The sequence below is a fragment of the Heloderma suspectum genome, chromosome 4 (genome assembly GCF_057233095.1).
Source record: "Heloderma suspectum isolate Gila_16-S chromosome 4, 16-S_ref, whole genome shotgun sequence".
Lineage (NCBI taxonomy): Eukaryota > Metazoa > Chordata > Lepidosauria > Squamata > Helodermatidae > Heloderma > Heloderma suspectum.
Window position 1 is genome coordinate 109,019,718 of NC_139461.1, and position 18,976 is coordinate 109,038,693.

General features: G+C 44.3%; 1 protein-coding gene across 2 annotated transcripts in view; it reads left to right on the forward strand.

The window, feature by feature from the left end:
* The window catches only part of NEDD9 (neural precursor cell expressed, developmentally down-regulated 9), an 83,435-nt gene that overhangs the window by 33,900 nt on the left and 30,559 nt on the right, over window positions 1–18,976 (forward strand). Inside the window, exons 2-3 of one of the 2 annotated variants that reach the window (XM_084850333.1) lie at window positions 3,133–3,334; window positions 4,865–5,311. In XM_084850333.1, coding sequence (XP_084706459.1) covers window positions 3,314–3,334; window positions 4,865–5,311 — 468 coding nt within the window. In that variant the 5' untranslated portion in view covers window positions 3,133–3,313. The remainder of the gene's footprint in view (window positions 1–3,132; window positions 3,335–4,864; window positions 5,312–18,976) is intronic. The other variant, XM_084850334.1, reaches the window with a different exon arrangement.

Genomic DNA, 18,976 nt, shown 5'->3' on the forward strand with positions numbered 1-18,976 from the left:
CCAAGGTTTTTTTTCCTTTTCCATCAAGTTAGCATAATTTTACCTTCTTTTTTTTTACAACAGTCTTATGCTTAATTAAAGTCAACCGCTCAACAAAGTCAACAGAAGCACAGATATAGATTTTAAAAGCTAGATTTGGGGCTGATTCACAGTAATTCTTGATTGAATTTTACCATGCTGAAAATTAATCAGGTAAATGGCTGCATACAATATTTTAGACAAGATTATGCTACCTCCAGTATCAAAGGCTCATGTACACCAGTTGTTGGGGAACATGGGCGGGAGAGTGCTATTGCATTCATGTCCTACTTGTGGGTTTCCCATGGGCAGCTGGTTGGCCACTGTGTGAATAGAATGCTGGACTAGATGGACCTTTGGTCTGATCCAGCAGGGCTCATCTTATATTCTTATGATTTCCTTTTTGTTTTTTTAGGGATTCAGCTAAATTAGCCAGAGTACTATAGATTATAGATGGAGTACAGTTGATGGGGCTGCCTCAGGGTCTTCCCAGTTTGGGGATTGGGTGCCATTCTGCCTTGACAGAATGAAAAGCATGCCCTGGGAAGGTTTTAGCCATGCACTTGCATCTCCTCTAGTAAGGGCTGCCACGCATGGTTAAGAAGCTCAGTGTAATGGCTTGTCACTCTGAAAAGTACGCTATATAAAAACACAATTACTTTGCAAATATCTCCTTTTTGGTGAGTCAAAAACAAATAATTGTGGAACTGAAGCAAATGAGATACAGTTGAACTAATTTGCATTAGTGGGGGAAAGGAGACTGAGGTTCCAAAATACGCTATCAAAAATTGATTTTTACAGACCAATCATATGCATGCCTACTCAGACGTAAGTCCCAGTGAGTTTAATGGGGCCTTCCCCCAGATAGGTCAAGGATTGCAGCCTTAAAAGAAAAAAAACCCCACACATTTGTAACCGTAGTACCCATTTGAGATAAACCTCGACTTGCTAAAAGAATCTCTTAAGCCAGCCAATGAACTTCAACTTGATGAGCATGGCTGTTTTTGTATGTACCATGTCTCTTTATTTTTTTTCAGCATTTTGGATATGTTTCCCTCTTCATTTTTGGGAGGTTTTGATTCATCGGGAGCTGTCTGCCTTCTCCAGAATGCAGGAGTAAGCAGGTTAATGGCCTCCAGCATTCTTTGCTATAACCAGCTGTGCCAAGAAAATGGAGTGTTCCAGGCCTTTGTGAAGGCCTCCAGGAATGACAGCCTATATGGCTTGTCTGCTTTCCTCCAAATGCCTAATTTGGCTGAGAGCCTCAGTACTGAATTGACCATACAACCATGTCCAGAAAGAAAGGGGTGGAGGGCAGCATGTCTTTGAACAGAGACAGCATATTTTTTAGATGGATTTGGGTTAGATGTATATTATAAAATTACATAGCAAGGTGTTATGTAACCGATGTAGAGTTAAGCCCGGTGCTCACTCAGTTATATGGGAACCCAGAATAGTGCTACTTCTCTGGGTGCCCCCACCAAATGAGGTGAAACTACTAAGGAGAGGACCTTTTCAGTGGTGGCACCTCAGTTGTGGAAGGACCTCCCCAGAGAGGCTCACCTGGCACCTCCATTGTGGACTTCTTGGTGCCAGGTGAAGACCTTTTATTTCCCCAGGCTTTTTAGCCCCCCAGTTTTGTTTTTTAAATGTATTACTGATCCAGTTCGCATGTCACCACCACCCATGTTTAATCCATGGCGAGCTGGGAGTTAGAGACCATGCTGGCTCCCAGCCACTCACCCGCTCCTGCTGAACGAAACACCGCATCCTTGGGTTGTTTAGCGTGACATCCAAAGCCAGAACTGTGGATTGTTGGGGGAGGAACAACCCAGAGCTCGAACCTATGTTTAATATGTTTAACATGGTTAACTTTTAACCATATTATGGTTAAACCATGGGTTCCAACTGTGGGTTGTTTTTCCCCCAACAACCCACAATACCTGGTTCATACATCACAATAAATCCAGGGACGGGGCATCATGGCATTGTTTCGCTCTTCCTGGCTGCTAAGGGAGCAGCTGGCTGCTGAACTGCCCAGAGAGCTTTGGCTGTTGGGCAGGATAGAAATGTAAATAAATGAATAATGCCCCTTCTATGCTGCCAGGTAGTGTGGGTCTGCCCAGGACCATACGGGAAGAGCCCGGGCTGAGGCCCCATTTACCTGACCCTTGGTGGAGGCATAGAGGAGATTTTCTTGTTACTGTACTAGCATTGGAAGGCATGATGTTGCACCACCTGCCATGGTACCAGTGTAATGTCAGTAGATTTGGATTTAAGAAACAAAAGTTTAAATTCCAGCTCAAAGGTTCACTGGACAACCAAAAGAGGGTTATACGAGAGCCAGTGTAGCGTACAGGTTGGACTGGGACTCAGGATTTCTGGGTTTTCAGCCTAACCTACCTCACAGGGTTGTTGTGAGGATAAAATGGAGAGGAGGATGACAATGTAAGCTGCCTTGGGTTCCTTTGAAGAAAGAAGGCAGGATAAAAATGTAATAAAAGCAATAAAGTTAAATAAAAAATAAGATATGTGAAGGCCAAGGGGAAGGGAGAACCAGAAACAATTTAAAACAAAAAGTTTTTTTCCAGTGACCTTTGGAAAATTTGGTGGTAAAAAGGTTTCCCCCCGCTGAAATGTTCTGGGTTTTTCCCTGTCCTCCCTTCCCCCAAGTCTTCACATCTCTAGTTTTATGTCTTGGTTTCTCTGTTCTTTATCTTTGAAAGTAGGGGGGAAACTACTTACCTAGCTTTTAGTGGGGTATGAATATGAATATATATAAAAACAATATTTTTAATATTAAAGGTTTATATCAAGTTTACAGAAAAGGATGTACACACAGTGCATAAATTTACAAAAGGACATCCTTTTCCATGAAACCCAATCCCCAATTACCACAATATTTAGAAAGCAATCTAAATGATACATTTGAATTAAAATATAAATGCTGTTGACTACGAATTTTGCTTGGCACTCCTGAAGTCTGAAGGCCTATTTTGTTGGTTTCAAGTATTCAAGGTTTTAGCCCAGTCCACCAAATTTGCTTCCAGATATAGATGTCATAATCCATCATGTTCTTATTCTTATAGCAACATTTGAATTGTGTCTTCGCAGTTATTTGGATGGATGCTTTTCAAAGGTGGGGACCAAGATTTGTGGTGCAGGACATTGGCAAGTGGACAGCAGCTGGGGGAGAAAGAGAGAGCGAGCGATTGAGAGTGATGAAAATCCCACAATGTGATCACTGGAAACTCCACTCCTGTCCTTAATAGACGGCTGCTCACATATTTAAAACATGTTTTCTTCATCCACGAGGGTTAGAAACTTGCTTTCTTTCTTCTTAAATGAAAGATGTGCTTCTGAAGGAACTACTAGATTTTGCACTTGAGAGCCAAGATTTCAGCAGTAGCTGGGCAGAATTTTAGACCTTTGAACCTTACAGTACTAGAAATGTGTTGGGATGTTAAAGTGGCGGAAGTGGGGGGGATGCAGGGAAGAGATAGCAGTTGACAAATAAGAGCCCACTGCTGCCACACATTTGGAATAAAATATCAATTGTCAAAATATTTAATAACTATTATCTTTTTAAACTGCTCGTACTACACTTTGTCTTGCTTATCCTCATAACAACCCAGCGATGCAGGCTTTTATCATTCCATTTTCCAAAGGGTAAACTAAGGTTGAGAGATAACTGACTTGCTCAGATCAATCCAGCAAGAGACAATGGCTGAACAAGGACTGAACCTGGGTTTCATTCCAGCACACAACCCACCCACCCTGCTCTGATTCAAGAAGTTGTGCATTTTATACATTTGATGCCATATATTACCTCCAGTATTGGAGGCTGCCGGGGCACATTAGTGGAAAGTTGCTATTGTGCTCATGTCCTGCTTGTGGGCTTCACATAGTTATCTGGTTGGCTGCTGTGGGGACAGAATGCTGGACTAGATGGGCCTTTAGGCTGATGCCACATGATGGTTCTTATGTTCTTATGCAATAAATATGAACTTTTTTGTCACATGCAGGTATTAGAGCAGGGGTAGGTGACCTGGTGCCCTCCAGATGCTTTGGACTACATTTCCCAGAAGCCTCAGCCATCATGGCCAGTGGTCATGGATTATGGGAGTTGTGGTCCAAAACAACAGGAGGGCACAAGGTTGCCTACCTCTGCAGTGGAGCTTTGCCACCCATTACCTTTTTCAACCCATAATACTTTTCAGTCTAAAGTAAAGGTGGCAAAGGTCACTGCTCTCTAGGAAAAACTGCACCAAAGAGGGTGCTGCATCTCCCTCAAGGTTTTTCAAGCCATGTGTCTGACTGAGATGGCGATTTCACAAGTTCCGATTCCTAGTCTTCAACACAGATTGGGATGCAAACAATTGGTTTCTTCTACCCAGCTGTGTTGGCCAGCAGTCTCTGCGCATTTGAACTGCATTTCACAACAGGAATCCTGAGTCCTGACTTCGAGGTTTCTAACCCTCCGACCTCCACCCAGTAAAGATATCCATGATTGTATTTCTCTATGAATTCTTCCTTTGCCATAAAGCAAAGTGAAGTAATTGTTTTAGGCAGCCATTTCTGAAGTGGTGTGATTTTGCTGCCATCTACTTTCTCTTTCTTTTAAACAAATTGGATGCAGTCCAAAGAAGTTTTTGGCTGGAGGGTGCCATTTTGACTTTTTGCGTCAGGTCTGACAATGTTTAAGACCATCGCTGTTTGTGTGATGCCATACTCGTGTGTAATGTTTTCCCCTACTTACATTTACTACTCTTATTTAAAGAACCCAAGTGCATCCAAACTTGGATATATTACTTAAGTTCTCCCCCACTCTCTGTTTTCTCTATAGAATCTTATGGCAAGAGCCCTCTACGACAATGTCCCAGAATGTGCAGAAGAGCTGGCCTTCCGCAAAGGGGACATTTTGACAGTGATTGAACAGAATACTGAAGGACTGGAAGGATGGTGGCTCTGCTCCTTACATGGGCGGCAAGGCATTGTGCCTGGCAACCGTGTGAAACTTCTGATAGGCCCTGTACAGGAGACTCCTTCTACCCAAGACACACCAAATTCAGGATCAGTACATCAACCCTTCAACCAGCAAAAGATCTACCAAGTGCCAAATGCACATGCTTCTCCTCGGGATCCAGTCTACCAAGTGCCACCTTCCTGCCTGAATCAGGGAATCTACCAGGTACCCACGGGCCATAGTTTTCAGGGGCAAGATGTCTACCAGGTGCCGCCATCTGGGCAGAGAAGTTTTTGTGGAATGGACGGCTCTCCTGTAAGCAGCAAGGTGGGTATAATTTACCTTGAGGCATCCATTTAAAAACAGTTTGCTTGAACTATATAGCTGTGGGAAGTTTCTGAATTTGTGGGACTTATGAATATGAGTTTATCCATATCCCACATGAAATGGATAAAGCCACAGTTCATCCATTGCTTTCCTGCCACCAATGCTGTAGATATATAAGGTCTATGTATGTATGGGGACCAAGGGCTTCTCCACACCAGGCTTTTTATCCTGCAATGTTACCAGGACTTCTGCTTCTGGATTCTTCGCAGGATTATGACCAGCTCCTTTACATGGGCAGACACGTGGTTTGAATCGAGGAAAGTCCTTCCTCAGCAAGTTCAATATGTTTCTATAGGTTTCATTTTACAGCCACTAGATGGTGCTGTGATAATAGCGCTTTACTGTCATTACACACAGCTGATAGAATGGATTAATGTCCCTTGTCGCTTTATCTCCGAGCTTTTTGACAGTGGGATAAAGGGGGGAAGCATGGGGGACGTCCTGGAGGTTGATGATGTCATGTAAAGGACCCGCAGACTTCCGTGAGTGGCTAGCCACAAGTATGCAATAAGTCACTCATGTAGAAATGCTCCAAGAGATATGAGCAACCATTGCACTACAAGATCCCCCCCCCCCCCCCCGGAGATAAGGGAAGTAGTTGACTGCAGAGCACTGCATCCTCTGCATTTAAGGATTCAAGTCAAGGCCAGGCCCAGTAGCTGAGCTGATTTCTGTTCAACTTAGGTGTTTGTCCCACACTGACATGGCTGCAAATGGGCCCTGACACCCCACACTATGGGACAGGCATTTCCTTCCCTACTACAGCGCAGGAGGAGTCCAAGCAGCCCTGAAAGATTCTGAAAAAGCGGTACACCACTGATTGATTGATCCATAGAAGGATTGCAAGCTTTAATTAGTTGTTTAATCCACTTAGGTTTTAGTTGATAGATCAGCTGATGGAGGTGTGAAATGCTTTGGGTTCCCATACAGCAGCAGCAACCTGGATTCTTATGTACAGAGAACCCAAATTGTGGTATTGAACATGGCTCCTACAGTCACCTCAGATCTCTGGTATCCCACTATTGGTTAGGCAGTCTTCATTTATTCATATTAAAAACTGTGCAACTTTCCAGAAAGGCACTTTTTTTTGTTTAAAGTGTTTATGCTACAAGATATGTTTTTTAAGAAATGACACCAGATGAGATGATAGTGCCATACCATGAAGAACAGGAAGTCTAGATCATCTTGATGAAAGGGCTGACTCCAGTCTAAAGCCTAGAGCAAATAAAGTGACACTAGGCATTCCTCTGCAACGTTACGTGCCCGTCGCATGAGTCAAGGCAATTGTCTCTTGAGGAAGGGCTGCTTTGTAAAGATCCTTTGCATTTCATCCGATATGGAGCAGCTGGAAGGCAGGGCTATTAGTAAATCCTCCAGAATATTTAGGGCTTGTTACTTAGCCCTTATAGATTTGTCTCAGTGATGTACAGCAGACAGGGATACTTAGTCAGGAAGTGCATGTCTAGAAGGTGCCACAGTTTAATCTTTCATTGCAGTTGATGTTGGCAGGAATTCTGCCTCTTTTCTTTTTAAACTTAAGGCCGCAATCCTTCCAGCTCGTCCTTGATTCATGCCCCATTCACTTTAAGGTAGACAAAACGGCCAGGAGCTTTTGCAAAACAGATCTTTCCATTTGGGGCACTTTAGGAACCTTTCCCTCCAATTCTGACTGCTAGCTTGTTCTGCTTGTTTGTTTGTTTGTTTCCTGTGGTGATGAGCAAGTTTTCTAAAGGTATGAACGAGTTTCAGTTATTCTCATATTGCTCTAAAGCAACCTTACAAAGTTACTACTAGCCCACCCACCCACAGATCCCTGTTGTGATAGTCATATGTAGCCTAAATATTTGTACAAGCTTCCCTACACAGTCACCTGGAGGCAACGTTTACATGCCACAAGTGGCTGGCAAGTGGCTATTTACAAGCTTTCTCTAACGGGGTTGTATTTGTTTCTTTGGAATCCTCCTCCCTGTAAGAAAAGCCACATCGGATGGGTGAGATTATGTGAGCCGATGAGACGCCACCTGCAGCGTTACTGAAATTAGTGAAATCAGAGCTGCACAATTCAGAACCGTTCATGCTGAATGCAGCTCACCAGCCATGCAGTGCGGCCTGTAGGGTGCTTTATATGTCTGTATGTATTTGATTTATATCCCACCCTTCATCACAAAGAGCTCAGGGAGCGAACAAGCTATGTAAAACACAGTACACCACATAAACAATAGTAAAATCTTTGTATCGTTTTATCTGTTATTGTTCACCACTCCGGAATCTGTTTAGATGTGGAGTGGTATTTAAATGCTGTAAATAAATATATACAATCATGACTTTAACATCATAAATATATAATAAAATACAATAAAACCATCAACACAATCAATCAGTCAACAAACAAATAGAGCATTTGCCTATTCCCCCAAAGCATACACAGATAAATACGTCTTTAACTGCCGTTTAAGTGACAACAGTGTGGGGGACAGTTGAATCTCTACCAAAAGAGAGTTTCATAGCCAGGATGCTGCCACAGCCACTGTCAGGTTGTGGGCTGTCCTGAAGGGGGAATTGATTGGACAAGCTGTGTAGCAGGGCTGCCCAGCCAGTGAAGACTGGCCATCAGATTTCATGGGTTGTATCTAATCTTTGTCCTACTTAGGATAGACCAATTATAAGTTAATGGGACTTAGGGCACAATCCTCTCGGGATAGTTGACCACCTCCGAACTAAGCAGATAGATTGCGCTTGAAGCTCACTTCCTTGACAGGGTGGCAATGTGGCGCTTGAAGCTCACTTCCTTGACAGGGTGGCAATGTGGGAAATTATCCTGTCTTCTTCCTTACATCCCTTCACAGCTGGCTTCCAAGAGGGATGAAAGATGGACCAAGCAGGCCTGTAAAACAGTGAATTCCTGAATAAAAAGACTGTTTTATATGCCTGAATGTCTGTCTCTGTGTCTCCTTCAGGGCAATGCTGATTCCCTATGGGGAAGCCCACTCCAGCCACAAATCTCACACACCTTTTTTCAGTTCCTGGCAAGCAGCAAAAAAACGGGGTGTTTCTTCAGTCCATTGTGGGCTACCGTACATAGCTGCATTTCAGTGAGTTACAGCAGGGATAGGCAGAAAGTACATTTCCAGATGTTTGGAACTTCAGCTCCCAGAAGCCCCTGCCAGCATGGCCAATGGTCAGATATGCTGGGAGTTGAAGTTGAAAACATCTAGAGTTCTGCTTTCTGCTCAGCCCTGAGTCACAGATTGTGCAGGCCTGATTTAAAATGGTGAAGATAAATTAGGAGCTTTATCACAGTGGTTATCTTGATTGTACTGTTGCAAATTTCACTGTTTTCTATGCCTGCAGAACAGAACATAATAAACATTTAGATGGCCCCAGAGTGGGTGTCAGAACCTAGGTAACCTTGCCAGCTCACTAGTCACTTCCTCTGACCTCATGACTTGGGATAATGTGCCTTTGACTGATTCATGAGCCCAGCCCTAACTCCAGTTCTTTTTATTAGTGCCCAACATGCTTTCAGGTGTAAAACTCCCCTTGGAAGGCAGCAATAACTGGAACTTAACGGTCTTGGCCGAGTTAATTGCCCTCTCTATAATTGACAAAGTGGATTCATTTCCTCAAGAAATTTGTCCCAGATAATTTTCTTGTATTCTGGCACCGGATTTTTAATCTGATAGATGTTAGTTGTAGCTGGAGTAGTAGTTTATGCACTTTCACAGCACTTGTATGCATGAGTCCCACTTGTGGGAGGGCTGTAGCTCGGTGGCAGAGCACCTGCTTTGCATGCAGAAGGTCCCAGGTTCAGTCCCCGGCATCTCCAGGTAAAGCTAGAAAAAACTCCTGCCTGAAACCCTGGAGAGCTGCTGCCATTCAGTGCTGAAAATACTGGGCTAGATGGACAGGGGTCTCACTCAGTATAAGGCAGCTTCCTATGTTCCCTTATACATTCCAGTGCTTGTTATAGCTTTCTCCCAGGTAAGCGTACGTAGAATTCCAGCCCAACTTTCATGACATTTGCTTGAGAACATTTTGGAAATGTACAAACAATGCCCTGGTTCATTCATTCACCAAGGCCAGATCTACACCTTATGTCATAGCGATACCACCCCATTGTGGTGACGCTACATCCCTCTTGGGCATTTATACGTCATAGCACACAATGACATCTGTGGCGATATTTTGGATAATACAAAATAAAAGGCGGGAAATAGCACTAGAAAAGTGGTATACAGAATGCTTAATGTGCCCCAACAGTTATCAGTGCACTTCAATATTGATAAAAAGCACTAGTGTAGATCTAACCCAAGGCTAGTTCTGCAGTAGCATGGTGGAGGACTGCAACAAGCCCCTTTTTGCCACCTGCATATAAGCTGCTGCCTGAGCTGGGGCCTCCACATGAATGACTGATCCAGAGTAGAGGTTCTGTTTGCACAGTGTGCCCCCCCCCCAAAAAAAGGTCTGTGTGTGTGTGGTGGAGGGGGTGCAAATGGAGTGTCTGCATAATCACCTGTTCATGCGGCTCACATGTGTGTGTGACAGAGCGGGATAGATGTGTGTTGCTTCTCCACCACACTGGTAATCCACTGGCCCCTAGTAAATGTATGAACTGGGGCAAAGTCTGAGCAAGGAGAGAGGCTGTGCTTCAGATGTTCACAATGAGAGAGGCTTGGTGACCTATACTGCTCGCCCTCCTCTCTGGTTGTTCACTGTCCATCTGGCCTTACTGCCAGTCATTCTCCAATCTCTGCATTGACACCTTGTCCATGTTCCAATTCAAAATATAAATTTTTCTGTGTCCTGAAGTCTTGGAAGCTATTATTCAAATTACATGCAAACTGACTTTGGGCATTTCTACACCAGCCTAAAATCCGGCATTTAAAACGGGGCTTTCTGCTTCTGTTTTAAATGCAGGATCACCACTGACTCCCTTCCTCCCCCCTTCTCCCCGTGTCTGAGTCTTCCATTATCTTCCATTGATCTTGCTCCTCTTGTCCTGCTTTAAGTCTTTGCACGGAGGAAACTGAAGCAGAACACAATGGGGTAATTTGATAGCTCACTATCTGCAATTTATTTAAAAACGGAACAAACGGCATTTAGTGCAGGAGGGTCACGGCAGGGTCATGGCATCATGTAAAGAGCCTGCAAACTTCCGTGAAGGAGCAATCTCAATCACAGGATAAAAGCTCCGTGTGATGAAGCCCTTTGTTTACTTAGCTACATCCCAGTGCAGAACTGGTGTTTCCTTGGCACAAAACTATTTTTATTTTTGATGATGATGTTGGATTCAGAGTTGTGTGAGTTTGTCTCTGGTCTTGGCTCCTCTTTCCCATGCGGCCCCCTGCACTCTGGTGGTTTGGGAAACACTCTGGAATAGTATGAGAGGAGGTAGGAGGGGGAACTGCCAAAAATTGCCTCCTTCCCCCTCCATTTCTTTTCATGGAAGTCTTCACTGGATCCAGGCTCCTACCACCTTTGGATCCTCGTCCTCCCGCTGCTGTTGCTTCTTTATCATCATCACCATCATCATCCCATGAGTATATATTAAAAAAGCCCTCCTTGGATCCCCAAGTCCTGAACAACTTTTGCCCAGTTTCAAATCTGCCATTTTTGGGCAAGGTGACTGAGTGGGTGGTGGCGATGCAGTTGAAGGCACACTTGGAAGAAGCTGATTATCTAGATCCATTTCAATCGGGCTTCAGGCCTGGGCATGGGACAGAAACGGCCTTGGTCGCCTTGGTGGATGATATGAGGAGGGCTTTGGATAGGGGTGAATGCTCCTTCCTTGTTCTCCTCAACTTCTCAGCAGCTTTTGATACCATTGACCATGGTATTCTCCTGGACCGCCTGGAGGGGTTGGGCGTTGGAGACACCATATTACGGTGGTTCCAGTCCTTCTTCTCTGGCACATACCAGAGGGTAGCACTGGGAGAGGAGGTTTCGGATCCGTGGCCACTCACTTGTGGGGTGCCACAGGGTTCCATCCTCTCCCCGATGCTATTTAACATCTATGTGAAGCCGCTGGGGGCTATCTTCAGGAGGTTTGGGGTGCGGTGTCATCAATATGCGGATGACACGCAGCTCTACCTCTCATTCAAATCTTCACCAAGGTTGGCTGTAGAATCCCTGTCCAAATGTCTGGAGACGGTGAGTGGTTGGATGGGGAGGAATAAGCTGAAGCTGAACCCTGACAAGACTGAGGTACTTTTGATGGGAGACAAGAGGAGGCTGGGGGATGTCGACCTGTTGTTGAATGGGGTACGGCTACCCTTGAAAGACCAGGTCTGCAGCCTGGGGGTCATTTTAGACTCCCAGCTGTCCATGGAGGCTCAGGTATCAGCTGTGAGCCAGACAGCGCTGTACCAACTTCATCTGATATGGTGGCTGTGCCCCTACCTTCCTGACCATCTGCTCCCATCGGTAGTACATGCCCTGGTCTCCTCTCGTTTAAACTACTGTAATGCGCTGTACATGGGGTTACCCTTGAAGATGGTTCAGAAGCTGCAGCTGGTACAGAACGCAGCGGCTCGCCTGATTAAAGGCAGCCGTCAGCGTGATCACATCATTCCAGTGCTGAAGGGGTTGCACTGGTTACCAGTTGTTTTCCGGGCCAAATTCAAGGTGTTGGTTTTGACCTTTAAAACCCTATATGGTTCCGGCCCAGTCTCTCTCATGGAGCGCCTCCAGCAACACCAGACAGGCCGCTTAACAAAATCAGCCTCGGATGGCCTTCTCTCTGTCCCATCAGCCAGGACAGCTAGGCTGGTGAGGACGAGGGAGAGGGCCTTCTCTGTGGTGGCCCCCACTCTGTGGAACTCCCTCCCTAGGGAACTCTGCCATGCCCCCTCTTGAATGAGCTTCCGCCATGTGTTGAAAACTTGGTTGTTCAGGCAGGCATTTGGGGTGGGCTAGGGAAAGGGGCCACGGTGGCTTAGTGGTTAAGACGCTGAACTGCAGACCGGAAGGTTGGCAGGACAGCAGTTCGAGACCCGAGTGCCGTGTGACGGAGTGAGCTCCCGTCTTCAGTCCCAGCTCCTGCCAACCTAGCAGTTCGAAAGCAAGAAATCGCAAGTAGATAAATGGGTACCGCTTCGGCGGGAAAGGTAACAGCGTTCCGTGCACCTCGGTGTTCAGTCGTGCCGGCCACATGACCACAGAAGCGTCTTCGGACAGCGCTGGCTCTTCGGCTTAGAAATGGAGATGAGCACCACCCCCTAGAGTCGGACACGACTGGCTGGGGACACCTTTACCTTTACCTAGGGAAATTTTAGAAAATTGTATTTTAATGTGTAATTTTATTGTTTTTAAACTGTTTGTATTATTGTACATCGCCCAGAGTAGCCGGGTGATTGGCCAGATGGGCGATTAAGAAAATAAATAAACAAACCCTTTGTGGAGTAACATGACTAAAAGCTATGTTTCTGCTAACCTTCAACAGGCCAGAGGAGAAAGGGAGCAGCAAGAGTAACAAAACTGTGGACAGAGGAAATGAATAGGAGAGGCAAAGGGTGAATATGAACAATGCAATTCCAGGCACTTTAAGTTCTTAATGAAGGACAAGGCCTTTGTGGAAGAAATGGCTTTTGCGTTTGAGTTTGAAGGCAGAGAGAGGGGTGGCATCACACAGCTGTGTTAGGTTAAAGTTCCAGGTATAATGGACAGCAAAAGCGTGGTTGTTTTTTGCTGTTTGAGCTGCCGTAGAGCAAGCTATTAGTGGGCATAGAACAAACTATTAGCAATGCCAACATGAGTACATTTAAGGCAAAAGTTTGGTGTAACTCTAGTGTAGTTGGGAAAGCTTTGAAAACAACGTAATAAGGAAACCCATCTCAGAGTAAGTAAGAGATTTTTGTGCCCCACCCCGAAACCCCTATGTGTTGTACAGTTTTATATCTATCAAAAAAAAAAATAATCCTTGATGCTTTCATTAAAAATCATACCTAATTAAAAATAGATTTTTTAAAACTGCTCTGGCTTCCCTCCTCATCTAAACAAGGCAGTCTCTCATCTTAAATCCCCATCCTCAGGAGATCAGTAAAACAATCTTTAAGTATTTAAGGGAGCTTGGCGCTGCAAGCAGTTGAGCTCAAGGTTTCTTGCCTTGACGTCTAAAATGATGAATATCTTTCCTTCTACTGGCAACACCTGTCCCCAGCAGATTAAGTGAACCGCTATGCCTGCTTTGCTTAATACAGGCTCTGCTTGCAAGTATTCTGTGTGTCTTGGCAAGGCTCAGGAGTTAAAAATATTCCATCTAGCATGATCTCAAAGAGCCTTATTAATAGCAGGGGGTCAAAATATCTACAAGGCTGCAGCCGCCCTGCAAATGGCCGACTTTTGCTTTCCACAGCCAGGACCTGCCCATGCCGTCAGCTTGTGGCGCAAGTGAGCGTTTGATTTATTGTTTGCTTTATTGATCTGTTGCACACAATATAGACATCCTTCTTGAAGGGCGTGGGGATGGCTCATTTTCCCAGCACTGAGGAGGCTTTTGATTTTTGTACCTAGGCAAGTGCAGTACTCATCCAAAGTAGCATACCACATGGAAATGTGGTCACACAAATGTCACAGCCCCTTCCAGGATATGATACGTATTGTTTATCCCATACTATCAATGTATGTGGTGCTCTGTAAAGTAACAGAAGCAAAAAAGAAAAGACAGGCCTCCACCACAGTACTCTACATTTCCTCTCCCAGGATACTATTATGTATTATTTATACAGCACTATCAGTGCATGTGGTGTTTTATAAAGTAACGTAAGCAGGAAGGAAGGAAGGAAGGAAGGAAGGACTCCATCACTGTGCTCTAAATTTTCAGCAGTGAGGAAGACAACAGTGTGATGGGTGGGCAACTTGTGGCCCTCCAGAAGTTTTGGCCTACAACTGCCATGAGCCCTAGCCAGCATAACGAATAGTGAGGGATCATGGGAGTTGTAGGCCAATCATCTGGCCCAACCCCGTAACAAATGCAAATGCAGCTACACTTCAACCTGGTCTACGTGTGCAGTGAATCCATGTGGGAATGAGAAGAGAGAATTCTGAGGTGGACGAATGGAGGTACAGGTAGGGAATCACACGTTTGAATGCTCCCCCATGTGGAAAACACCACGCAGATTGAGAACTATCCCAATAGAGAATGAGCTGGGCTAGAACCATTCTCCCTGATGGGAATTGTTTTGGTTTTTGTACTCACGTGGAGTAGTTTTTACATGGGGAGGGCATTCAAAACTGGTGACCCTACCCGTAGTCTGAAATGGTACCATCCGCTTTTCTACCTCATTCTGCTGCACGTGTAAACCAGGCCCTGGTTTGATTGTTTCTGCTTTTTAAAGTGCACTTTGCTTTGCTCCTCTGTTGCATCCCAGTTCCTGCCAGAAAATTTCCAATGGTCACAAATAAAAGCCAGTGTGATGTAGTGGTTCGAGTGCTGGACGAGTTCTAGTCTCCACTTGGTGATGAAGCTCACTGGTGACTTTGGCCCAGTCGCTGTCTCTCAGACTAACCTACCTCACAGGGTTGTTGTGAGGATAAAACAGAGAGGAGGAGGACCACCCGGACTTCCTTGCAAGAGGGAAAAAGTGAGATATAAATGTAATAATATTTAAAAATTGTCTACACCTTTTCAAAATGCAAGAGGGAAAATGGTGTTAAAAGCTGGTTAAATGTGTGTCGTTTACTCTTTATTTAGAACTGATTTGAAAAACATTTTCATTTTCTAAACAGCTCCTATAATCCTCTCTCCAGATTAATCAACACATAGGATGTGTTCTTCTCTGCGAAACAGCAGATCTACATAGGGTCCAGGAGTTCAAGGTGACTTCTGAAAAGCCGTCTACAAAGTGTGTGCACATCAAGCTGTTTGCAAGCAGCTAATTCCCTCTGTGCAGATATGGTGTTTTGCTGCCTCACCATTTCCATTAAATAAGCACTGAGCATCATAAAACCATGCTAACACAGCAGTTACTGCTGGCAGACATGGCAAGGCAGGTCAAAGAGATGTCTCAAGGCAGGTGATTAGAGTGCTGTAATGACTGGGGAACGCTTAAGGCCCTGGCTGTATCAGCTTCTCTTACGGCACTGAAATACCGACCTGAAAAGAAACCAAATTGGCCGAAATAAATGATGGATGGCTTGAATAATCCTTCGTTTGAATCCCTTGTTGGAAATGAGGTTTTTCAGTCAGGGTTGTTCATAGTGCAAAAACGAACCTAAGCTAAGGGCTGATTCATACAACCAGTGATCCTTACTGCAGCCTTTATGTGTGGTGCATTAGCTACTTCCTCCTTCATCAGATCCATAATCCCGGTTTTTGGGTGAGCAGTTAGTTACGGGGATCCTGGGTGGCTACTCAGATTTTGGCCATGCTGGCTGGGAATTATGGGAGTTGTAGGCCAACACATTTTGCAGGCTCCAGTACCAAGGGAGATGTGGTCATTATCCACTAGTGCATTCTTGATGTAGCCTCTATTTTGTGGAACTCTCTCCCGAGAGAAGGCTGCCAGATTGACACCCTTGGCTTTTATAACAGAGCAGTGAAAACATGTTTATTGTGCCAGGCCTTTTAAAATGTTGTGATGCTGATGTATTTATTTTACTGTACTAATTTCATGCTTCCTTCTATAATTTTTATCTGCTTTATTCTTAATGTTCTACTGATTTTACTGTTTTAACTTTGGTTGGATGCTGCTTCGAAAGCTGTGAAGCTTAAAAGTGGCCTACAGATTATAGAAGAAATCAGAGGTTCTCAGATTCTGTGAACTCCATTCAGCTGTCCACAGTAAGGTTGCTGAACAGTTGCGAGTATCTGTATTTTGCCCTGAACTTGATTTTTTTTGTTTTTGTTTTAATGATGGTGGACATTGAGGCCACTTTGATAAAGCTCATAAAGCCCTGGCTTAAGGCCTGTGATTTTCATAAAATGGCACTAGTGCAGTCTACTAATTTTTCTCTAAAAATGTACCAGTTAAAGGTAACTTTGCTGAGCTTCTCCTGAGGCTAAAGTAGGCAAACATTACACCTGACTTCACAAAACTTTGCTCAAAAAATCAGGCATATCCATAACTTTAGACTACAGTTATTAAAATATTAGTTTTATAAGGGTGCAATTCTATGCGTGTTTAGACAGAAAAAAATCATACCACCCCCAGCATTCCCCAGCCAGCATGGCATGCTGGGACATGTTGGGAGTTGTAGGACTTTTTTTTCTGTCTAAACAAGTATAGGATTTTGCCCTGAGTGGTCCACCGAGAAACATCACCCCTCCCATCTAGGTTTGGCAAAGGCTCACACAGTAATGCATCTATTCACCATGCTGTTCATGTTCTCATGTCCTTCCTTCCAATTAAGCTGCAATCACAGTCTTGACTGAAGAAAAACAACAATAGCAAACAAGATTTGTTCCAGAAATATTCTCCCTGGCTCGTTATTGTTTTGCTGCTCTTAGTCACATGCACTTTAAAAACCAGAAGCTTCAGTTATGGTGGAAATAGCTTAGGTTTGTTTGCTTTTTATGCACAAGACACTTTAAGATCAAAGGGAGGAGAAACATCTGCACTATTGAAGTTTGGATGTGAACCATTCCCCCCCACCCCCAGGGGACATTTTTTAAAGTGCCCTCATTTCACCCTTGGTCACACAGTGCCCCAATTTCTTGCCACATGCCTTTCAGAACCAAAGTTTATTTTGGAAAAGCAGACCTAACAACAACTTACAGTTTCACTTATAATTGTACCAGTGTCCCAAAACTAATGAGGAGGGTGCTCTGGTTCAGATGTGAATCTCTGACATTTCTCAAGCTTCTTTTAACAGAGGGTTCATCCTCCCTCAGTTGTGGAATATGTTCTGCAGAAATAAGTCTTTTTTTAAGAGGGCACAAAGTTGTCAGAGAATTCCTTAGTGAAGATATAAATAATTTATTCAGTTTTCTGGATCACAGTAACAGTATAATTATAATAGCTACAAAGAAATTGCAGAAATTAAATTAATGCAAGGAGGTGTGGTCAGACACCCGGCCCAAGTTATATTTCCAGTCAATTACTTTTATTATGCAAACTACAAGCAAACAGGCATTCCTTCCGGCTACAGGCAATATCCTCGTGCATCCGTTAGAGACAGGCTTTTCTAAGAGACTTTGCATAATATAGGATTGCATAGACTTCAGGTAGTCACCTGGGTAAAGGCAACATGAAAAAGAGTTGCTACAAAACTGCCACTGGCTACTGCGGGTTTCTCTTCTCAATCCAAATAGGCTACTAAGACCCTCCCTTAAGGTGAGCCTCTCCAGGGGCTTGCCTCCCTGGCTGTCAGTCTTTTGGAGCATCTCGTGACCCTACGTTTCCCTTCCCTTTTCAACTGACGTCTGACCCTGCGTCTCGTATTCCTACCCCGTCCTCTGCGTCTTTAGGCACCTGAGTTCCCACAGATTCAGAGGCCTCGGCTTGATTAGGCTGCAGCTGGGCTTCATCCTCTCTAGCACTGTTATTCTCACCAGCCTCCTGCAACCTTGGCAGCTCGAGAACACCTTCTACTTCCCCCTGCCTGACTGACTCAGAATCCATTCCCATGTCTTCTTGGGGCGCATCTGCAGAGGTGCTGGGCCCAATCCCTATTACATTGATCATCCCAGTAGTAAAGAACTAGGGACTAGGTCTCAATAAATATATCTGTTCACTGAAGCCATCACAAATTCTGCCGTTCATTTCTTACATTTATATCCCGCCGACCCCCGCCTCATTGCAACCATCAGGGGAATGAACTGTTGTATTCACAGTCCTGGTTCTGCTGTAACGGAAGTACTCTTCTATTACTTACCACACATAATGGTTGAAAACAGTCGTGTACCTCAGCCATTTGCATTTATGTCTCGTTATTCATCAGTTTACAGGCTTTCTCAGAAACCATTAATGGAAGAGTCCTTTAACCCTGAATATGCAGTAGTAAGAAATGATTCACCGATGTGACTGGTGACGATCTGTATAAAGATTATTCTAAGTTTAAAGCCCAGAGAATTTATAAGATGTCTCTGTGGGAGTAAGTGAATGCATTCATGTTGACACTCAAGCTGGCAGCCGAATGTTAATTGCTTTTGGTCTTCATAATGCAGGAATCCATTTTAAAGGACCAGAAAAGTGGCATGGGGTTTTGTTGGCTGTAGTCTGTTTCAGGAGTATTGAATCTCAAGGGCTGAATTCTGTTTATTTATTTACTACATTTGTATACCGCTCCCCATCTAAAACAGATTTTGGAGCGGTGAACATAAAAGGTAAAATGATAAAAAGAATTAAAACACCTTATTAAAATTGTTCTTTTAGAACAGAATACCAATAAAAACAGTGGCTGGGTCAGTTAAGGAACACTTCCTGGAAGAGAGCTATTTTCAGGAGCTGCCGGATGCAGCACAGTGTTGGCGCCTGCCTGACCTCCAGGGGCAGGGAGTTCCAAAGAAAGGGGGCCACCACACTGAAGGCTCTTCTCCATTTCAGAGAAGCTCTCAGGGGCCGCATTCTAATGGCAGGAGGGCTGCAAAGGCAAAAGGGGCTGGGCCAAAATACCAAGAAATACCCCAGCATATTTTAGCTTAAAACTCTTATGGCCAATAATAAA